Source organism: Oncorhynchus clarkii, chromosome 31, assembly GCF_045791955.1.
Source record: "Oncorhynchus clarkii lewisi isolate Uvic-CL-2024 chromosome 31, UVic_Ocla_1.0, whole genome shotgun sequence".
In the NCBI taxonomy this organism is placed as follows: Eukaryota; Metazoa; Chordata; class Actinopteri; order Salmoniformes; family Salmonidae; genus Oncorhynchus; species Oncorhynchus clarkii.
The window spans coordinates 15425622-15445787 of NC_092177.1; the positions used below are offsets into that span (position 1 = coordinate 15425622).

Below are 20166 nucleotides of genomic sequence, written 5' to 3' on the forward strand. Positions count from 1 at the left end.
GAGAGACAGTTGTTCCAGGAGGTAAACAAATATTTTACATGCAGCAGAGCGGTGGCCATTACTGAAGCAAATACTGAATTACACCAATTACATTATAAGCTAAGCTAATATTCCACCCAGCCAATCACAACTACACTAGAGAGAATAATCAGAAATAGCATTTTTGTATGCAACCTCTGTTCTTGGTGAGAATGTCTGATACATACATATGACCGTCTTTACATATTTCACGTGCCATATTTGCAGCAGGGTTGTTGGTGTGTCTAACTAGTCAGAGTTATGGTGAAAGGTGATAGATGGCTGGCTGACTAACTAGTCAGAGTTATGGTGAAAGGTGTCTGGCTGACTAACTAGTCAGAGTTATGGTGAAAGGTGATAGATGTCTGGCTGTCTAACTAGTCAGAGTTATGGTGAAAGGTGTCTGGCTGACTAACTAGTCAGAGTTATGGTGAAAGGTGATAGTTGTCTGGCTCCATTGGATGGTTTAGAGGACAGGTTGAGAAGCGGTTTTAAGGGGGTTTGTGACACTTGATATCTCAAGTTGGATGTCGGCCCACCACCTCAAGCTCAACTTCGACAAGACAGAGCTTCTCTTCCTCCCGGGGAAGGTCTGCCCACTCAAAGATCTCTCCATCATGGTTGACAACTCCACAGTGTCTCCCTCCCAGAGTGCATGCTCCACAGCATCTGCAACTCACGGTTGGCTAGGCTCCCCGCTTGTGCCATCAAACCCCTGCAGAACGCTGCAGCCCACCTGGTTTTCTCATGTCACCCTGCTCCTCCACACACTCCACTGGCTTCCAGTCAAAGCTCACATCTACTACAAGACCATGGTGCTTACAAGAGGAACTGCCCATCCCTACCCCAACCCGAGCACTCTGTTGTGCCACCTCAGGTCTCTTGGCCCTCCCACCCCTACGGAAGGGCAGCTCCCGCTCAGCCCAGTCCAAGCTCTTTCTGTCCCAGCACCCCAATGGTGGAACCGGCTTCCCCCTGAAGCTAGAACAGCAGAGCCCCTGCCCATATTCTGGAAACATCTGAAACCCTACCTCTTCAAACAGTACCTTAAATAATCCCCCTCCTCGCCTGAACCAGCACTTGCACTTGACCCCCCTCCCCCTCCCCTTTCTAGCTCTGACTCCACTGATAGCTACTTTATTCAGGAAAAATGTACTTGCTATGACTGAGATATGTGGTTGTCCCACCTAGTTCTCTTCAGATCAATGCACTAACTGTAAGTAGCTCTGGATAAGTGTCTGCTAAATGACTAAAATGTCATGCCCATTTACTACAGACAGATGCTGCCTTGATCCACCCGATCTACACGATTCATGGTGCCTGTCTTGTCTTTATGTCAGGGTCGATACCTACATGACAACTGGAGATTCATAGCAACTTTACTACGGTTAAATGGATTAATACAAATCACAAAATCTGAACGAAAAACTAAGAAGTAGAGGGATAGTGTGGCTAGGCTTTTGTTCAGTGGGCTAATACAGTCCTATTGTGTTCAGAAGACCTGGTTTCAAACCCAGCAGTCAGTCACAAACTATTGATTGCTATGTACAGCAGAGAACACCAAAAAGGGAGGTTCTACTCAGGACAACTGTCAACTCCTCTGTTTACCACTGCCAACTCCTCTGTTTCAGAGTGGTTAGTTTCAGGACAACTGTCAACTCCTCTGTTTCAGAGTGGTCCGTTTCAGGACCATGGCCAACTCCTCTGTTTCAGAGTGGTTCGTTTCAGGACCATTGCCAACTCCTTTGTTTCAGAGTGGTTTGTTTCAGGACAACTGTCAACTCCTCTGTTTCAAAGTGGTTAGTTTCAGGACCATGGCCAACTCCTCTGTTTCAGAGTGGTTCGTTTCAGGACTATGGCCAACTCCTCTGTTTCAGAGTGGTTTGTTTCAGGACAACTGTCAACTCCTCTGTTTCAAAGTGGTTAGTTTCAGGACCATGGCCAACTCCTCTGTTTCAAAGTAGTTAGTTTCAGGACCATGGCCAACTCCTCTGTTTCAGAGTGGTTCGTTTCAGGACTATGGCCAACTCCTCTGTTTCAGAGTGGTTCGTTTCAGGACCATGGCCAACTCCTTTGTTTCAGAGTGGTTAGTTTCAGGACAACTGTCAACTCCTCTGTTTCAGAGTGGTTCGTTTCAGGGCCATGGCCAACTCCTCTGTTTCAGAGTGGTTCGTTTCAGGACCATTGCCAACTCCTTTGTTTCAGAGTGGTTTGTTTCAGGACAACTGTCAACTCCTCTGTTTCAAAGTGGTTAGTTTCAGGACCATGGCCAACTCCTCTGTTTCAGAGTGGTTCGTTTCAGGACTATGGCCAACTCCTCTGTTTCAGAGTGGTTCGTTTCAGGACAACTGTCAACTCCTCTGTTTCAAAGTGGTTAGTTTCAGGACCATGGCCAACTCCTCGGTTTCAGAGTGGTTCGTTTCAGGACTATGGCCAACTCCTCTGTTTCAGAGTGGTTCATTTCAGGACCATGGCCAACTCCTGTGTTTCAGAGTAGTTAGTTTCAGGACCATGGCCAACTCCTCTGTTTCAGAGTGGTTCGTTTCAGGACCATGGCCAACTCCTCTGTTTCAGAGTGGTTAGTTTCAGGACAACTGTCAACTCCTCTGTTTACCACTGTCAACTCCTCTGTTCCAGAGTGGTTAGTTTCAGGACAACTGTCAACTCCTCTGTTTCAAATTGGTTAGTTTCAGGACCATGGCCAACTCCTCTGTTTCAGAGTGGTTCGTTTCAGGACCATGGCCAACTCCTGTGTTTCAGAGTGGTTAGTTTCAGGACCATGGCCAACTCCTCTGTTTCAGAGTGGTTAGTTTCAGGACCATGGCCAACTCCTGTGTTTCAGAGTGGTTAGTTTCAGGACCATGGCCAACTCCTCTGTTTCAAAGTGGTTAGATTCAGGACCATGGCCAACTCCTCTGTTTCAGAGTGGTTCGTTTCAGGACCATGGCCAACTCCTCTGTTTCAGAGTGGTTCGTTTCAGGACCATGGCCAACTCATCTGTTTCAGAGTGGTTAGTTTCAGACAGAAAACACAACATTTTCCTGCTCAACTTTCTGTTGGAATCTGGCCCTCATAAGAACTAACTTGACTAACACATGGAGGTACCGACACGTGGGAGAAGAGAGCAGGGAGAGCGAGAGAGAGAGAGCAGGGAGAGCAAGAGAGAGAGAGCAGGGAGAGTAAGAGAGAGAGAGCAGGGGGAGAGAGAGCAGAGTGAGAGAGAGAGAGAGAGAGCAGGGGGAGAGAGAGCAGGGAGAGCAAGAGGGTAGAGAGCAGGGAGAGCAAGAGAGAGAGAGCAGATCGAGAGAGCAGGGAGAGCAAGAGAGAGAGAGCAGATCGAGAGAGAGAGAGAGAGAGAGTTGGGGGAGAGAGAGCAGAGAGAGAGCAGAGAGAGAGCAGGGGGAGAGAGAGCAGAGAGAGAGCAGAGAGAGAGCAGGAGGAGAGAGCAAGAGAGTGCGAGAGAGGGGAGACCATTTTGTAAATATCATTTATGAGGGTTTTAATGGACATTTACATTTCTTTAGTTACCGACAGTTGCTTAATAGCACATCTACACAGGTGTTATCGTGGGTGAAAATAGTATTAAAATCCCTGCGACTGCAAGAAAATGGCAAAACTCAGAGAGATGTATCCCTGCTTTCACTTGTGCTGCGTCCCCATTCCCTTTATTGTGTACTACTTTAAGAAATAGGGTGCCATTTGGGACGCAGGCCATCTCTCCAGCACTTAAAAAGTCATATTTGTAAAGAGAAGTTGTAAATGTATTAGACCATAAAGCTTTTTGGGCTGTGTAGACAGATGGTAATATGAAATAAACAAAGAGTCTTTTTGAATGCCAAGGTGCTGAAATGTGAGCAACAGGAAAACCTGCATGAACACACAGAATGTACAGGTATACATAAATGTATGGCTACGTAAGTCTCTCCCCCAGGCATTCAACTTGAATCCACATCCAGACCTACATACCAATGGATGGAGAATCTCCCAATCAGCATACCAAGGAGGCAGAGCCCTCCTGGGGACTAAACACAGACTGCTTTCATCTACACTGACAAAGATGCCTGTCTGCATATCTCTATTTAGCCCTGTGATAAGGAACAAAGTGCCATCTAAAACGACCTGAAGACCTGCAGGCACACAGACACATACACACACACCCTACCAGAAGAAACACACACACTATAATCGCACAAACACATGTTTTTCTTACAGGCTTAAAATAACCCTTTGGACACACAGCTGGAGAATAGTATCCAGGCAACAGGAGGCAATATGGATGATGATATGGATTCCAGAACCCTCAATTCCATCACTCAATTACTACGGGGGTTTATTGACCTTACACACACATACATACACGCCACACATGCACACACACACACCCACACAACAACATACAAACAGCAGGGTTAATCACACATACTAACACACAAACCAACACAACAACATACAAACAGCAGGGTTAATCACACATACTAACACACAAACCAACACAACAACATACAAACAGCAGGGTTAATCACACATACACACACACAAACCCTCACAACAACATACAAACAGCAGGGTTAGTCACACATACACACACACAAACCCTCACAACAACATACAAACAGCAGGGTTAGTGACACATACACACACACAAACCCACACAACAACATACAAACAGCAGGGTTAATCACACATACAAACACACAAACCCACACAACAACATACAAACAGCAGGGTTAGTCACACATACACACACACAAACCCACACAACAACATACAAACAGCAGGGTTAATCACACATACAAACACACAAACCCACACAACAACATACAAACAGCAGGGTTAGTCACACATACAAACACACAAACCCACACAACAACATACACACAGCAGGGTTAATCACACATACAAACACACAAACCTACACAACAACATATAAAAAGCAGGGTTAATCACACATACAAACACACAAACCCACACAACAACATACAAACCCACACAACAACATACAAACAGCAGGGTTAATCACACATACAAACACACAAACCCACACAACAACATACAAACAGCAGGGTTAGTCACACATACAAACAGCAGGGTTAATCACACATACAAACACACAAACCCACACAACAACATACAAACAGCAGGGTTAATCACACATACAAACACACAAACCCACACAACAACATACAAACAGCAGGGTTAGTCACACATACACACACACAAACCCACACAAGAACATACAAACAGCAGGGTTAATCACACATACAAACACACAAACCCACACAACAACATACAAACAGCAGGGTTAGTCACACATACACACACACAAACCCACACAACAACATACAAACAGCAGGGTTAGTCACACATACAAACCCACAAACCCACACAACAACATACAAACAGCAGGGTTAATCACACATACAAACACACAAACCCACACAACAACATACAAACAGCAGGGTTAATCACACATACAAACACACAAACCCACACAACAACATACAAATAGCAGGGTTAATCACACATACACACACACAAACACACACAAAAACATACAAACAGCAGGGTTAGTCACACATACAAACAGCAGGGTTAATCACACATACAAACACACAAACCCACACAACAACATACAAACAGCAGGGTTAATCACACATACAAACACACAAACCCACACAACAACATACAAACAGCAGGGTTAATCACACATACAAACAGCAGGGTTTATCACACATACAAACACACAAACCCACACAACAACATACAAACCCACACAACAACATACAAACAGCAGGGTTAGTCACACATACAAACAGCAGGGTTTATCACACATACAAACACACAAACCCACACAAAAACATGCAAACAGCAGGGTTAGTCACAAATACAAACAGCAGGGTTTATCACACATACAAACCCACAAACCCACACAACATACAGGGTTAGCAGGGTTAATGGCCCTGCAGTCCCTCACTGGCCGATGAAGGGATCATTGGACATGAGTAGTTGCACTAACTATCATGGCTACTATGCATCACAAGGACCAATCACCTCTGTCACAGTCCTGTTATGTGTCCAGCCAGACTGACAGAGTGACAGTTTACCAAGGTCTCACAGTTGGCATTTATCTGGCTTTATTTCAAAGAGTGTTACATCACTCAGCAGTCACAACACACACACACACACACACACACACACACACACACACACACACACACACACACACACACACACACACACACACACACACACACACACACACACACACACACACACACACACACACACACACACACACAGCCAGCTTACGCAGATAGTTTTGTGTAGCTTGACAGTTATGCTCTGAAACACTAAACACCTTGGACAGATGGCACAGCATTATGGGTAGGCTAGAGGGGAGGGGAGGCGCGAGAGGGGGAGGGACGGAGGTAAAACACACCTGGTGTGAACAGGTGCATCATTTGCAAGCCACTATAACATGTGCTTTTCAAATACCCGGACACGGGCTGTGTGTACCGAAATTAGAGACGGTAGACACGTTCAACTCTCTCCTCCGGGTGATATATCATTATGTCTGTCCCTGTGTGACTCTCTTCTTCCTGTGTCTGGTCGATATGTCTGTGTGAGTGTTGTCTGTCCCTGTGTGACTCTCTTCTTCCTGTGTCTGGTCGATATGTCTGTGTGAGTGTTGTCTGTCCCTGTGTGACTCTCTTCTTCCTGTGTCTGGTCGATATGTCTGTGTGAGTGTTGACTGTCCCTGTGTGACTCTCTTCTTCCTGTGTCTGGTCGATATGTCTGCGTGAGTGTTGACTGTCCCTGTGTGACTCTCTTCTTCCTCTCTCAGTCTGTGTCTGGTCGATATGTCTGCGTGAGTGTTGACTGTCCCTGTGTGACTCTCTTCTTCCTCTCTCAGTCTGTGTCTGGTCGATATGTCTGTGTGAGTGTTGACTGTCCCTGTGTGACTCTCTTCTGCCTCTCTCAGTCTGTGTCTGGTCGATATGTCTGTGTGAGTGTTGACTGTCCCTGTGTGACTCTCTTCTTCCTCTCTCAGTCTGTGTCTGGTCGATATGTCTGTGTGTGTTGATTGTCCCTATGTGACACTTCTTTCTCTCTCAGTCTGTGTCTGGTCGATATGTCTGTGTGACTCTCTTCTTCCTGTGTCTGGTCGATATGTCTGTGTGAGTGCTGTCTGTCCCTGTGTGACTCTCTTCTTCCTGTGTCTGGTCGATATGTCTGTGTGAGTGTTGACTGTCCCTGTGTGACTCTCTTCTTCCTGTGTCTGGTCGATATGTCTGTGTGAGTGTTGACTGTCCCTGTGTGACTCTCTTCTTCCTGTGTCTGGTCGATATGTCTGTGTTTGTGTTGTCTGTCCCTGTGTGAATCTCTTCTTCCTGTGTCTGGTCGATATGTCTGTGTGAGTGTTGACTGTCCCTGTGTGACTCTCTTCTTCCTGTGTCTGGTCGATATGTCTGTGTGAGTGTTGACTGTCCCTGTGTGACTCGCTTCTTCCTCTCTCAGTCTGTGTCTGGTCGATATGTCTGTGTGAGTGTTGACTGTCCCTGTGTGACTCTCTTCTTCCTCTCTCAGTCTGTGTCTGGTCGATATGTCTGTGTGAGTGTTGACTGTCCCTGTGTGACTCTCTTCTGCCTCTCTCAGTCTGTGTCTGGTCGATATGTCTGTGTGAGTGTTGATTGTCCCTATGTGACACTTCTTTCTCTCTCAGTCTGTGTCTGGTCGATATGTCTGTGTTTGTGTTGTCTGTCCCTGTGTGAATCTCTTCTTCCTGTGTCTGGTCGATATGTCTGTGTGAGTGTTGTCTGTCCCTGTGTGACTCTCTTCTTCCTGTGTCTGGTCGATATGTCTGTGTGAGTGTTGACTGTCCCTGTGTGACTCTCTTCTTCCTGTGTCTGGTCGATATGTCTGCGTGAGTGTTGACTGTCCCTGTGTGACTCTCTTCTTCCTCTCTCAGTCTGTGTCTGGTCGATATGTCTGTGTGAGTGTTGACTGTCCCTGTGTGACTCTCTTCTTCCTCTCTCAGTCTGTGTCTGGTCGATATGTCTGTGTGAGTGTTGACTGTCCCTGTGTGACTCTCTTCTTCCTCTCTCAGTCTGTGTCTGGTCGATATGTCTGTGTGTGTTGATTGTCCCTATGTGACACTTCTTTCTCTCTCAGTCTGTGTCTGGTCGATATGTCTGTGTGACTCTCTTCTTCCTGTGTCTGGTCGATATGTCTGTGTGAGTGCTGTCTGTCCCTGTGTGACTCTCTTCTTCCTGTGTCTGGTCGATATGTCTGTGTGAGTGTTGACTGTCCCTGTGTGACTCTCTTCTTCCTGTGTCTGGTCGATATGTCTGTGTGAGTGTTGTCTGTCCCTGTGTGACTCTCTTCTTCCTGTGTCTGGTCGATATGTCTGTGTTTGTGTTGTCTGTCCCTGTGTGAATCTCTTCTTCCTGTGTCTGGTCGATATGTCTGTGTGAGTGTTGACTGTCCCTGTGTGACTCTCTTCTTCCTGTGTCTGGTCGATATGTCTGTGTGAGTGTTGACTGTCCCTGTGTGACTCGCTTCTTCCTCTCTCAGTCTGTGTCTGGTCGATATGTCTGTGTGAGTGTTGACTGTCCCTGTGTGACTCTCTTCTTCCTCTCTCAGTCTGTGTCTGGTCGATATGTCTGTGTGAGTGTTGACTGTCCCTGTGTGACTCTCTTCTGCCTCTCTCAGTCTGTGTCTGGTCGATATGTCTGTGTGAGTGTTGATTGTCCCTATGTGACACTTCTTTCTCTCTCAGTCTGTGTCTGGTCGATATGTCTGTGTGACTCTCTTCTTCCTGTGTCTGGTCGATATGTCTGTGTGACTCTCTTCTTCCTGTGTCTGGTCGATATGTCTGTGTGAGTGTTGACTGTCCCTGTGTGACTCTCTTCTTCCTCTCTCAGTCTGTGTCTGGTCGATATGTCTGTGTGAGTGTTGACTGTCCCTGTGTGACTCTCTTCTTCCTCTCTCAGTCTGTGTCTGGTCGATATGTCTGTGTGAGTGTTGACTGTCCCTGTGTGACTCTCTTCTTCCTCTTTTTTTAATTTTAATTTTACCTTTATTTAACCAGGCAAGTCAGTTAAGAACAAATTCTTATTTTCAATGACGGCCTGGGAACAGTGGGTTAACTGCCTGTTCAGGGGCAGAACGACAGATTTGTACCTTGTCAGCTCGGGGGTTTGAACTCGCAACCTTCCGGTTACTAGTCCAACGCTCTAACCACTAGGCTACCCTGCTACCCTCTCTCAGTCTGTGTCTGGTCGATATGTCTGTGTGAGTGTTGACTGTCCCTGTGTGACTCTCTTCTGCCTCTCTCAGTCTGTGTCTGGTCGATATGTCTGTGTGAGTGTTGACTGTCCCTGTTTGACTCTCTTCTTCCTCTCTCAGTCTGTGTCTGGTCGATATGTCTGTGTGAGTTTTGACTGTCCCTGTGTGACTCTCTTCTTCCTCTCTCAGTCTGTGTCTGGTCGATATGTCTGTGTGAGTGTTGATTGTCCCTGTGTTACTCTCTTCTTCCTCTCTCAGTCTGTGTCTGGTCGTTATGTCTGTGTGAGTTTTGACTTTCCATATGCAGGTGCTTCCTAGAGTCGTGGCTGAAAAGGCTTTTCATTGTGAAAGGACACAATGGCAACTCCTTACCCCTCCGCTGTCACCATGGCAATCAGTGAATGACTAACTGTGGTTGGTATGACGACTGATGTCTTGCACAAGACAGGACCTTTGAGTTGTGTTGTGTGCAGGAGGTGTGTATTGTGTGTGTGTGAGTGTGTGTGTCCAACGTTCTCTAGCGAGCAGCTTTTACAGATTCACGTTCCATTTCTAAAGCTATTCCTGCAACTCACCTGGAACGTCATACCCTGTGACCCAGCGATCCTACCAAACCTCCAGTAACTCCCCCGTCTATTAGCCTGGATAGTCAGCTGAAAATCACTCTGTTTCACTACCGTGTCACTGGGTCTCCTTGACAAGCTTGACAAACCAGCCAGTGGTAGTGCTTTATGGTAATGTTGTGGTCCTCTGTAGCTCAGCTGGTACAGCTTGCAGTGCCAGGATAATCATATGCCTGTATGTTTCTGCTAAATGTCATATGTTCTGTTATGTCTTATATTTGTGCACCATTGTGATGTTGATATGCCCTTTTTACACTATAGGGCCAACCAGAACTCTACTGAGCTGGCACTGATATTTCCCTTTACATTGTCCTCTTCAGAATGGTCCCAGCAACTATGTTGACAGAAGAACCAGGCCAACTGTACAGCTATTCATTCACATGCAGACACTATTCAGTGAATACATCATTTGACCTTTGACCCCTCTACTCACCAGAGTCAGAACTGTACATGTAGACGAACTTGGTCCATCCGTAGTGGTCTATGACCCCCACCAGAGTGTCCTGTAGCTCGGGTCTCAGCTGGATCACAAACTGGTTGGCCGTCTCGATGGGGAAGGAAGGCGTGACGAAACACACGTGCAGCGCCCCGCAGAAAGACATCAGCATGTTGACCGTCTTCCTGTCGTAGAGGCCAATGATAGCATAGACACCTTTAGAGAACTGGGAACAGACTGGAGGGAAGGAGAGTGGGAAGACGGAGAGAGAGAGAGGAAGGTGGAGAGGGGGTGGTGAGAGAAAAGGAGAGACGGAGAGGAGGGGGGTGGGAGGGTGGAGGGAGGGAGAGGGAGGGCGAGGAGGAGGGAGAGAGTGGGAGAGGAGGGGGAGAGAGGGAGGGGGAGGGGAGAGATGACATTGTTAGACTTTCTCGTATTTAGATTCACATTTTCAAAACCTGTTGATTGAAAACATAATGTTACATTGCAAGATACATTCTGCAGATTAGGGTAACTGTAAGTACCATGGTAGCATGATGGGCATTCTGTCTACTGTGAGAGGTGGAACATGGTGAAGAATGGACACGAGGAGAGGAGACATGAATCAATGCATCCTCTGGGTTCCACTGACATGTCAGCAGTGTTCATGATTCCCTGAGTCAATTATTCCACTGGGCTCTCTCAATTCAATTCAAGGGGCTATATTGGCATGGAAAAAATCTTTACTACATCACATCTCTATCTCTGCTATCTCTGCTCTCTTTCTACTCCACTACATCACATCTCTATCTCTGCTATCTCTGCTCTCTTTCTACTCCACTACATCACATCTCTATCTCTGCTATCTCTGCTCTCTTTCTACTCCACTACATCACATCTCTATCTCTGCTATCTCTGCTCTCTTTCTACTACAGTACAACACATCTCTATCTCTGCTCTCTTTCCACTACAGTACATCACATCTCTATCTCTGCTATCTCTGCTCTCTTTCTACTACAGTACAACACATCTCTATCTCTGCTCTCTTTCTACTCCACTACATCACATCTCTATCTCTGCTATCTCTGCTCTCTTTCTACTCCACTACATCACATCTCTATCTCTGCTATCTCTGCTCTCTTTCTACTCCACTACATCACATCTCTATCTCTGCTATCTCTGCTCTCTTTCTACTCCACTACATCACATCTCTATCTCTGCTATCTCTGCTCTCTTTCTACTCCACTACATCACATCTCTATCTCTGCTATCTCTGCTCTCTTTCTACTACAGTACATCACATCTCTATCTCTGCTATCTCTGCTCTCTTTCTACTCCACTACATCACATCTCTATCTCTGCTATCTCTGCTCTCTTTCTACTACAGTACAACACATCTCTATCTCTGCTCTCTTTCCATTACAGTACAACACATCTCTATCTCTGCTCTCTTTCCATTACAGTACAACACATCTCTATCTCTGCTCTCTTTCTACTACAGTACATCACATCTCTATCTCTGCTATCTCTGCTCTCTTTCTACTCCACTACATCACATCTCTATCTCTGCTATCTCTGCTCTCTTTCTACTACAGTACATCACATCTCTATCTCTGCTATCTCTGCTCTCTTTCTACTCCACTACATCACATCTCTATCTCTGCTATCTCTGCTCTCTTTCTACTACAGTACAACACATCTCTATCTCTGCTCTCTTTCTACTCCACTACATCACATCTCTATCTCTGCTATCTCTGCTCTCTTTCTACTCCACTACATCACATCTCTATCTCTGCTATCTCTGCTCTCTTTCTACTCCACTACATCACATCTCTATCTCTGCTATCTCTGCTCTCTTTCCATTACAGTACAACACATCTCTATCTCTGCTATCTCTGCTCTCTTTCTACTCCACTACATCACATCTCTATCTCTGCTATCTCTGCTCTCTTTCTACTCCACTACATCACATCTCTATCTCTGCTATCTCTGCTCTCTTTCCATTATAGTACAACACATCTCTATCTCTGCTATCTCTGCTCTCTTTCTACTCCACTACATCACATCTCTATCTCTGCTATCTCTGCTCTCTTTCCATTACAGTACATCACATCTCTATCTCTGCTATCTCTGCTCTCTTTCCACTACAGTACAACACATCTCTATCTCTGCTATCTCTGCTCTCTTTCCACTACAGTACAACACATCTCTATATCTGCTATCTCTGCTCTCTTTCTACTCCACTACATCACATCTCTATCTCTGCTCTCTTTCTACTACAGTACAACACATCTCTATCTCTGCTATCTCTGCTCTCTTTCTACTACAGTACAACACATCTCTATCTCTGCTATCTCTGCTCTCTTTCTACTCCACTACATCACATCTCTATCTCTGCTATCTCTGCTCTCTTTCTACTACAGTACAACACATCTCTATCTCTGCTATCTCTGCTCTCTTTCTACTCCACTACATCACATCTCTATCTCTGCTATCTCTGCTCTCTTTCTACTCCACTACATCACATCTCTATCTCTGCTATCTCTGCTCTCTTTCTACTCCACTACATCACATCTCTATCTCTGCTATCTCTGCTATCTCTGCTCTCTTTCTACTCCACTACATCACATCTCTATCTCTGCTATCTCTGATCTCTTTCTACTCCACTACATCACATCTCTATCTCTGCTATCTCTGCTCTCTTTCTACTCCACTACATCACATCTCTATCTCTGCTATCTCTGCTCTCTTTCTACTCCACTACATCACATCTCTATCTCTGCTATCTCTGCTCTCTTTCTACTCCACTACATCACATCTCTATCTCTGCTATCTCTGCTATCTCTGCTCTTTTCTACTCCACTACATCACATCTCTATCTCTGCTATCTCTGCTCTCTTTCTACTCCACTACATCACATCTCTATCTCTGCTATCTCTGCTCTCTTTCCACTACAGTACAACACATCTCTATCTCTGCTATCTCTGCTCTCTTTCTACTCCACTACATCACATCTCTATCTCTGCTATCTCTGCTCTCTTTCCACTACATTACAACACATCTCTATCTCTGCTCTCTTTCTACTCCACTACATCACATCTCTATCTCTGCTATCTCTGCTCTCTTTCTACTCCACTACATCACATCTCTATCTCTGCTATCTCTGCTCTCTTTCTACTCCACTACATCACATCTCTATCTCTGCTATCTCTGCTCTCTTTCCACTACAGTACAACACATCTCTATCTCTACTCAATTCAATTCAATTCAAGGGCTTTATTGGCATGGGAAACATGTGTTAACATTGCCAAAGCAAGTGAGGTAGATAATATATAAAGTGAATATATGAAGTGAAATAAACAATAAAAATTAACAGTAAACATTACACATAAAGAAGTTTCAAAACAATAAAGACATTACAAATGTCATATTTTATATATACATACAGTGTTTTAACAATGTACAAATGGTTAAAGGACACAAGATAAAATAAATAAGCATAAATATGGGTTGTATTTACAATGGTGTGTGTTCTTCGCTGGTTGCCCTTTTCTCGTGGCAACAGGTCACAAATCTTGCTGCTGTGATGGCACACTTTGGAATTTCACCCAGTAGATATAGGAGTTTTTCAAAATTGGATTTGTTTTCGAATTCTTTGTGGATCTGTGTAATCTGAGGGAAATATGTCTCTCTAATATGGTCATACATTGGGCAGGAGGTTAGGAAGTGCAGCTCAGTTTCCACCTCATTTTGTGGGCAGTGAGCACATGAGTCAGTGAGTTGTGGGCAGTGAGTCTTCTCTTGAGAGCCATGTCTGCCTACGGCGGCCTTTCTCAATAGCAAGGCTATGCTCACTGAGTCTGTACATAGTCAAAGCTTTCCTTAATTTTGGGTCAGTCACAGTGGTCAGGTATTCTGCCGCTGTGTACTCTCTGTGTAGGGCCAAATAGCATTCTAGTTTGCTCTGTTTTTTTGTTAATTCTTTCCAATGTGTCAAGTAATTATCTTTTTGTTTTCTCATGATTTGGTTGGGTCTAATTGTGCTGCTGTCCTGGGGCTCTGTAGGGTGTGTTTGTGTTTGTGAACAGAGCCCCAGGACCAGCTTGCTTAGGGAACTATTCTCCAGGTTCATCTCTCTGTAGGTGATGGCTTTGTTGTGGAAGGTTTGGGAATCGCTTCCTTTTAGGTGGTTATAGAATTTAACGGCTCTTTTCTGGATTTTGATAATTAGTGGGTATCGGCCTAATTCGGCTATGCATGCATTATTTGGTGTTCTACGTTGTACACTGAGGATATTTTTGCAGAATTCTGCGTGCAGAGTCTCAATTTGGTGTTTGTCCCATTTTGTGAAGTCTTGGTTGGTGAGCGGACCCCAGACCTCACAACCATAAAGGGCAATGGGCTCTATGACTGATTCAAGTATTTTTAGCCAAATCCTAATTGGTATGTTGAAATTGATGTTCCTTTTGATGGCATAGAATGCCCTTCTTGCCTTGTCTCTCAGATCGTTCACAGCTTTGTGGAAGTTACCTGTGGCGCTGATGTTTAGGCCAAGGTATGTATAGTTTTTTGTGTGCTCTAGGGCAACAGTGTCTAGATGGAATTTGTATTTGTGGTCCTGGTGACCTTTTTTGGAACACCATTATTTTGGTCTTACTGAGATTTACTGTCAGGGCCCAGGTCTGACAGAATCTGTGCATAAGATCTAGGTGCTGCTGTAGGCCCTCCTTGGTTGGTGACAGAAGCACCAGATCATCAGCAAACATCAGACATTTGACTTCGGATTCTAGTAGGGTGAGGCCGGGTGCTGCAGACTTTTCTAGTGCCCGCGGCAAATCGTTGATATATATGTTGAAGAGGGTGGGGCTTAAGCTGCATCCCTGTCTAACCCCACGACCCTGTGTGAATAAATGTGTGTTTTTTGCACATTTTTGTTTTTTTGTTGTTTGTGTACATGGATTTTATAATGTCGTATGTTTTACCCCCAACACCACTTTCCATCAGTTTGTATAGCAGACCCTCATGCCAAATTGAGTCCAAGGCTTCTTTGAAATCAACAAAGCATGAGAAGACTTTGCCTTTGTTTTGGTTTGTTTGGTTGTCAATTAGGGTGTGCAGGGTGAATACATGGTCTGTTGTACGGTAATTTGGTAAAAAGCCAATTTGACATTTGCTCAGTACATTGTTTTCATTGAGGAAATGTACGAGTCTGCTGTTAATGATAATGCAGAGGATTTTCCCAAGGTTACTGTTGACACATATTCCACGGTAGTTATTGGGGTCAAATTTGTCTCCACTTTTGTGGATTGGGGTGATCAGTCCTTGGTTCCAAATATTGGGGAAGATGCCAGAGCTGAGGATGATGTTAAAGAGTTTTAGTATAGCCAATTGGAATTTGTTGTCTGTATATTTGATCATTTCATTGAGGATACCATCAACACCACAGGCTTTTTTGGGTTGGAGGGTTTTTATTTTGTCCTGTAACTCATTCAATGTAATTGGAGAATCCAGTGGGTTCTGGTAGTCTTTAATAGTTGATTCTAAGATCTGTATTTGATCATGTATATGTTTTTGCTCTTTATTCTTTGTTATAGAGCCAAAAAGATTGGAGAAGTGGTTTACCCATACATCTCCATTTTGGATAGATAATTCTTTGTGCTGTTGTTTGTTTCGTGTTTTCCAATTTTCCCAGAAGTGGTTAGAGTCTATGGATTCTTCCATTACATTGAGCTGATTTCTGACATGCTGTTCCTTCATTTTCCGTAGTGTATTTCTGTATTGTTTTAGTGATTCACCATAGTGAAGGCGTAGACTCAGGTTTTCCGGGTGTCTATGTTTTTGGTTGGACAGGTTTCTCAATTTCTTTCTTAGATTTTTGCATTCTTCATCAAACCATTTGTCATTATTGTTAATTTTCTTCGGTTTTCTATTTGAGATTTTTAGATTTGATAGGGAAGCTGAGAGGTCAAATATAATGTTAAGATGTTCTACTGCCAAGTTCACACCTTTACTATTACAGTGGAACGTTTTACCCAGGAAAGTGTCTAAAAGGGATTGTATTTGTTGTTGCCTAATTGTTTTTTGGTAGGTTTCCAAACTGCATTCCTTCCATCTATAGCATTTCTTAATGTTACTCAGTTCCTTTGGCTTTGATGCCTCATGATTGAGTATTGCTCTGTTTAAGTAGACTGTGATTTTGCTGTGGTCTGATAGGGGTGTCAGTGGGCTGACTGTGAAAGCTCTGAGAGACTCTGGGTTGAGGTCAGTGATAAAGTAGTCTACAGTACTACTGCCAAGAGATGAGCTATAGGTGTACCTACCATAGGAGTCCCCTCGAAGCCTACCGTTGATTATGTACATACCCAGAGTGCGACAGAGCTGCAGGAGTTGTGACCCGTTTTTGTTGGTTATGTTGTATAGTTGTGCCTAGGGGGGCATATGTGGGAGGGAATGCTGTCACCTCCAGGCAGGTGTTTGTCCCCCTGTGTGCTGAGGGTGTCAGGTTCTTGTCCGGTTCTGGCATTTAGGTCGCCACAGACTAGTACTAGTACTAGTACTAGTACATGTCCCCTACTCTCTTTCCATTACAGTACAACACATCTCTATCTCTGCTATCTCTGCTCTCTTTCCACTACAGTACAACACATCTCTGTCTCTGCTATCTCTGCTCTCTTTACACTACAGTACAACACATCTCTATCTCTGCTATCTCTGCTCTCTTTCCACTACAGTACAACGCATCTCTATCTCTGCTATCGCTGCTCTCTTTACACTACAGTACAACACATCTCTATCTCTGCTCTCTTTCCACTACAGTACAACACATCTCTATCTCTGCTATCTCTGCTCTCTTTCCACTACACTACAACACATCTCTATCTCTGCTATCTCTGCTCTCTTTCCACTACAGTACAACACATCTCTATCTCTGCTCTCTTTCCACTACAGTACAACACATCTCTATCTCTGCTATCTCTGCTCTCTTTCCACTACACTACAACACATCTCTATCTCTGCTATCTCTACTCTCTTTCCATTACACTACAACACATCTCTATCTCTGCTATCTCTGCTCTCTTTCCACTGCAGTACAACACATCTCTATCTCTGCTATCTCTGCTCTCTTTCCACTACACTACAACACATCTCTATCTCTGCTCTCTTTCCACTACAGTACAACACATCTCTATCTCTGCTCTCTTTCCACTACAGTACAACACATCTCTATCTCTGCTATCTCTGCTCTCTTTCCACTACAGTACAACACATCTCTATCTCTGCTATCTCTGCTCTCTTTCCACTACAGTACATCACATCTCTATCTCTGCTATCTCTGCTCTCTTTCCACTACACTACAACACATCTCTATCTCTGCTCTCTTTCCACTACAGTACATCACATCTCTATCTCTGCTATCTCTGCTCTCTTTACACTACAGTACAACACATCTCTATCTCTGCTCTCTTTCCACTACAGTACATCACATCTCTATCTCTGCTATCTCTGCTCTCTTTCCACTACAGTACAACACATCTCTATCTCTGCTCTCTTTCCACTACAGTGCAACACATCTCTATCTCTACTCTCTCTGCTCTGGCAGTGTGCTGCTCTCTTTGCCCTCTCAGGTCTGGCCTGCTCTGGTCTGGTCTGGGACTGGGTGATTTTATGCTATGCCTTGTCTGTGGGTAGGCCAGGACTCATGTGCCTCTGTATTCATCCAACAGATTGAGTCTCCAGCCTGTTCAACCTGTTCAAAGCCTAGGGCCAGATTATAGAGAGGAGAGGGAGCGAGGGGAGGGGCAAAGGGGAGGGGCCGAGAGAGGGAGTGGAGGGAACAGACAGAGATGGCCGCTACCCAGTAGGCCTGCCCATCTGTAGAAAGAACAGCATTCTCCAGGCCACGTGTGTGTGTGTGTGTGTGTGTGTGTGTGTGTGTGTGTGTGTGTGTGTGTGTGTGTGTTCCAAATGCATGGTGACTCACCCTACATGGAGCGCTCCCTGAAATAGACTAGCCTACTTGCACCTGGACACACCTGGAAACAGTAACAGACGACTCCCATGGTCACACTGAAAAAGTACACTAGTACACATGATGCTGTGCTATTAATTCCCTCTCTCTTGTAAATGTCATGTTTCTACTGCCATTTTGTAAGGCAAGATAACTGCACCACCACCTCAACAGAAAGCCAATGGAAGACTTGGTTTCACCATTCAACCATTCACACTCTTCATCTCTTCTGGTATGATGACCTGATAAGCCAGCTATAATAAATCATCCATATTGATATGATCAGTGACCATTAGTCTGCTGCTCCAGTTATTTGCTTAGAGACAGCAGGACCAATACAAACCCTTAGAGACAGAAGGACCAGTACAAACCCTTAGAGACAGCAGGACCAGTACAGTACCAAACCCTTAGAGACAGCAGGACCAATACAGTACCAAACCCTTAGAGACAGCAGGACCAGTACAGTACCAAACCCTTAGAGACAGCAGGACCAATACAAACCCTTAGAGACAGCAGGGCCAGTACAGTACCAAACCCTTAGAGACAGCAGGACCAGTACAGTACCAAGCCCTTAGAGACAGCAGGACCAGTACAGTACCAAACCCTTAGAGACAGCAGGAACAGTACAGTACCAAACCCTTAGAGACAGCAGGACCAATACAAACCCTTAGAGACAGCAGGGCCAGTCCAGTACCAAACCCTTAGAGACAGCAGGACCAGTACAAACCCTTAGAGACAGCAGGACCAATACAAACCCTTAGAGACAGCAGGACCAATACAAACCCTTAGAGACAGCAGGACCAGTACAAACCCTTAGAGACAGCAGGACCAGTACAGTACCAAACCCTTAGAGACAGCAGGACCAGTACAAACGCTTAGAGACAGCAGGACCAGTACAAATCCTTAGAGACAGCAGGACCAGTACAAACCCTTAGAGACAGCAGGACCAGTACAGTACCAAACCATTAGAGATAGCAGGACCAGTACAGTACAAACCCTTAGAGACAGCAGGACCAGTACAGTACCAAACCCTTAGAGACAGCAGGACCAGTACAAACCCTTAGAGACAGCAGGACCAGTACAAACCCTTAGAGAGAGCAGGACCAGTACAAACCCTTAGAGACAGCAGGACCAGTACAAACCCTTAGAGAGAGCAGGACCAGTACAAACCCTTAGAGACAGCAGGACCAGTACAAACCCTTAGAGGCAGCAGGGCCAGTACAAACCCTTAGAGACAGCAGGACCAGTACAAACCCTTAGAGACAGCAGGACCAATACAGTACCAAACCATTAGAGACAGCAGGACCAGTACAAACCCTTAGAGACAGCAGGACCAGTACAAACCCTTAGAGACAGCAGGACCAGTACAAACCCTTAGAGACAGCAGGACCAGTACAAACCCTTAGAGACAGCAGGACCATTACAAACCCTTAGAGACAGCAGGACCAGTACAAACCCTTAGAGACAGCAGGACCAGTACAAGCCCTTAGAGACAGCAGGACCAGTACAAACCCTTAGAGACAGCAGGACCAGTACAGTACCAAAACCCTTAGAGACAGCAGGACCAGTACAGTACCAAACCATTAGAGACAGCAGGACCAGTACAAACCCTTAGAGACAGCAGGACCAGTACAGTACCAAACCCTTAGAGACAGCAGGACCAGTACAGTACCAAACCATTAGAGACAGCAGGACCAGTACAAACCCTTAGAGACAGCAGGACCAGTACAAGCCCTTAGAGACAGCAGGGCCAGTACAGTACCAAACCCTTAGAGACAGCAGGACCAGTACAAACCTTTAGAGACAGCAGGACA

At 45.1% G+C, this 20166-nt stretch overlaps 1 protein-coding gene across 1 annotated transcript in view; it reads right to left on the reverse strand.

The window, feature by feature from the left end:
- Nucleotides 1-20166, reverse strand: part of LOC139390480 (glutamate receptor 1-like) — a 190419-nt gene that overhangs the window by 111449 nt on the left and 58804 nt on the right. Inside the window, exon 3 of the mRNA XM_071137612.1 lies at nucleotides 10363-10602. Coding sequence (XP_070993713.1) covers nucleotides 10363-10602 — 240 coding nt within the window. The remainder of the gene's footprint in view (nucleotides 1-10362; nucleotides 10603-20166) is intronic.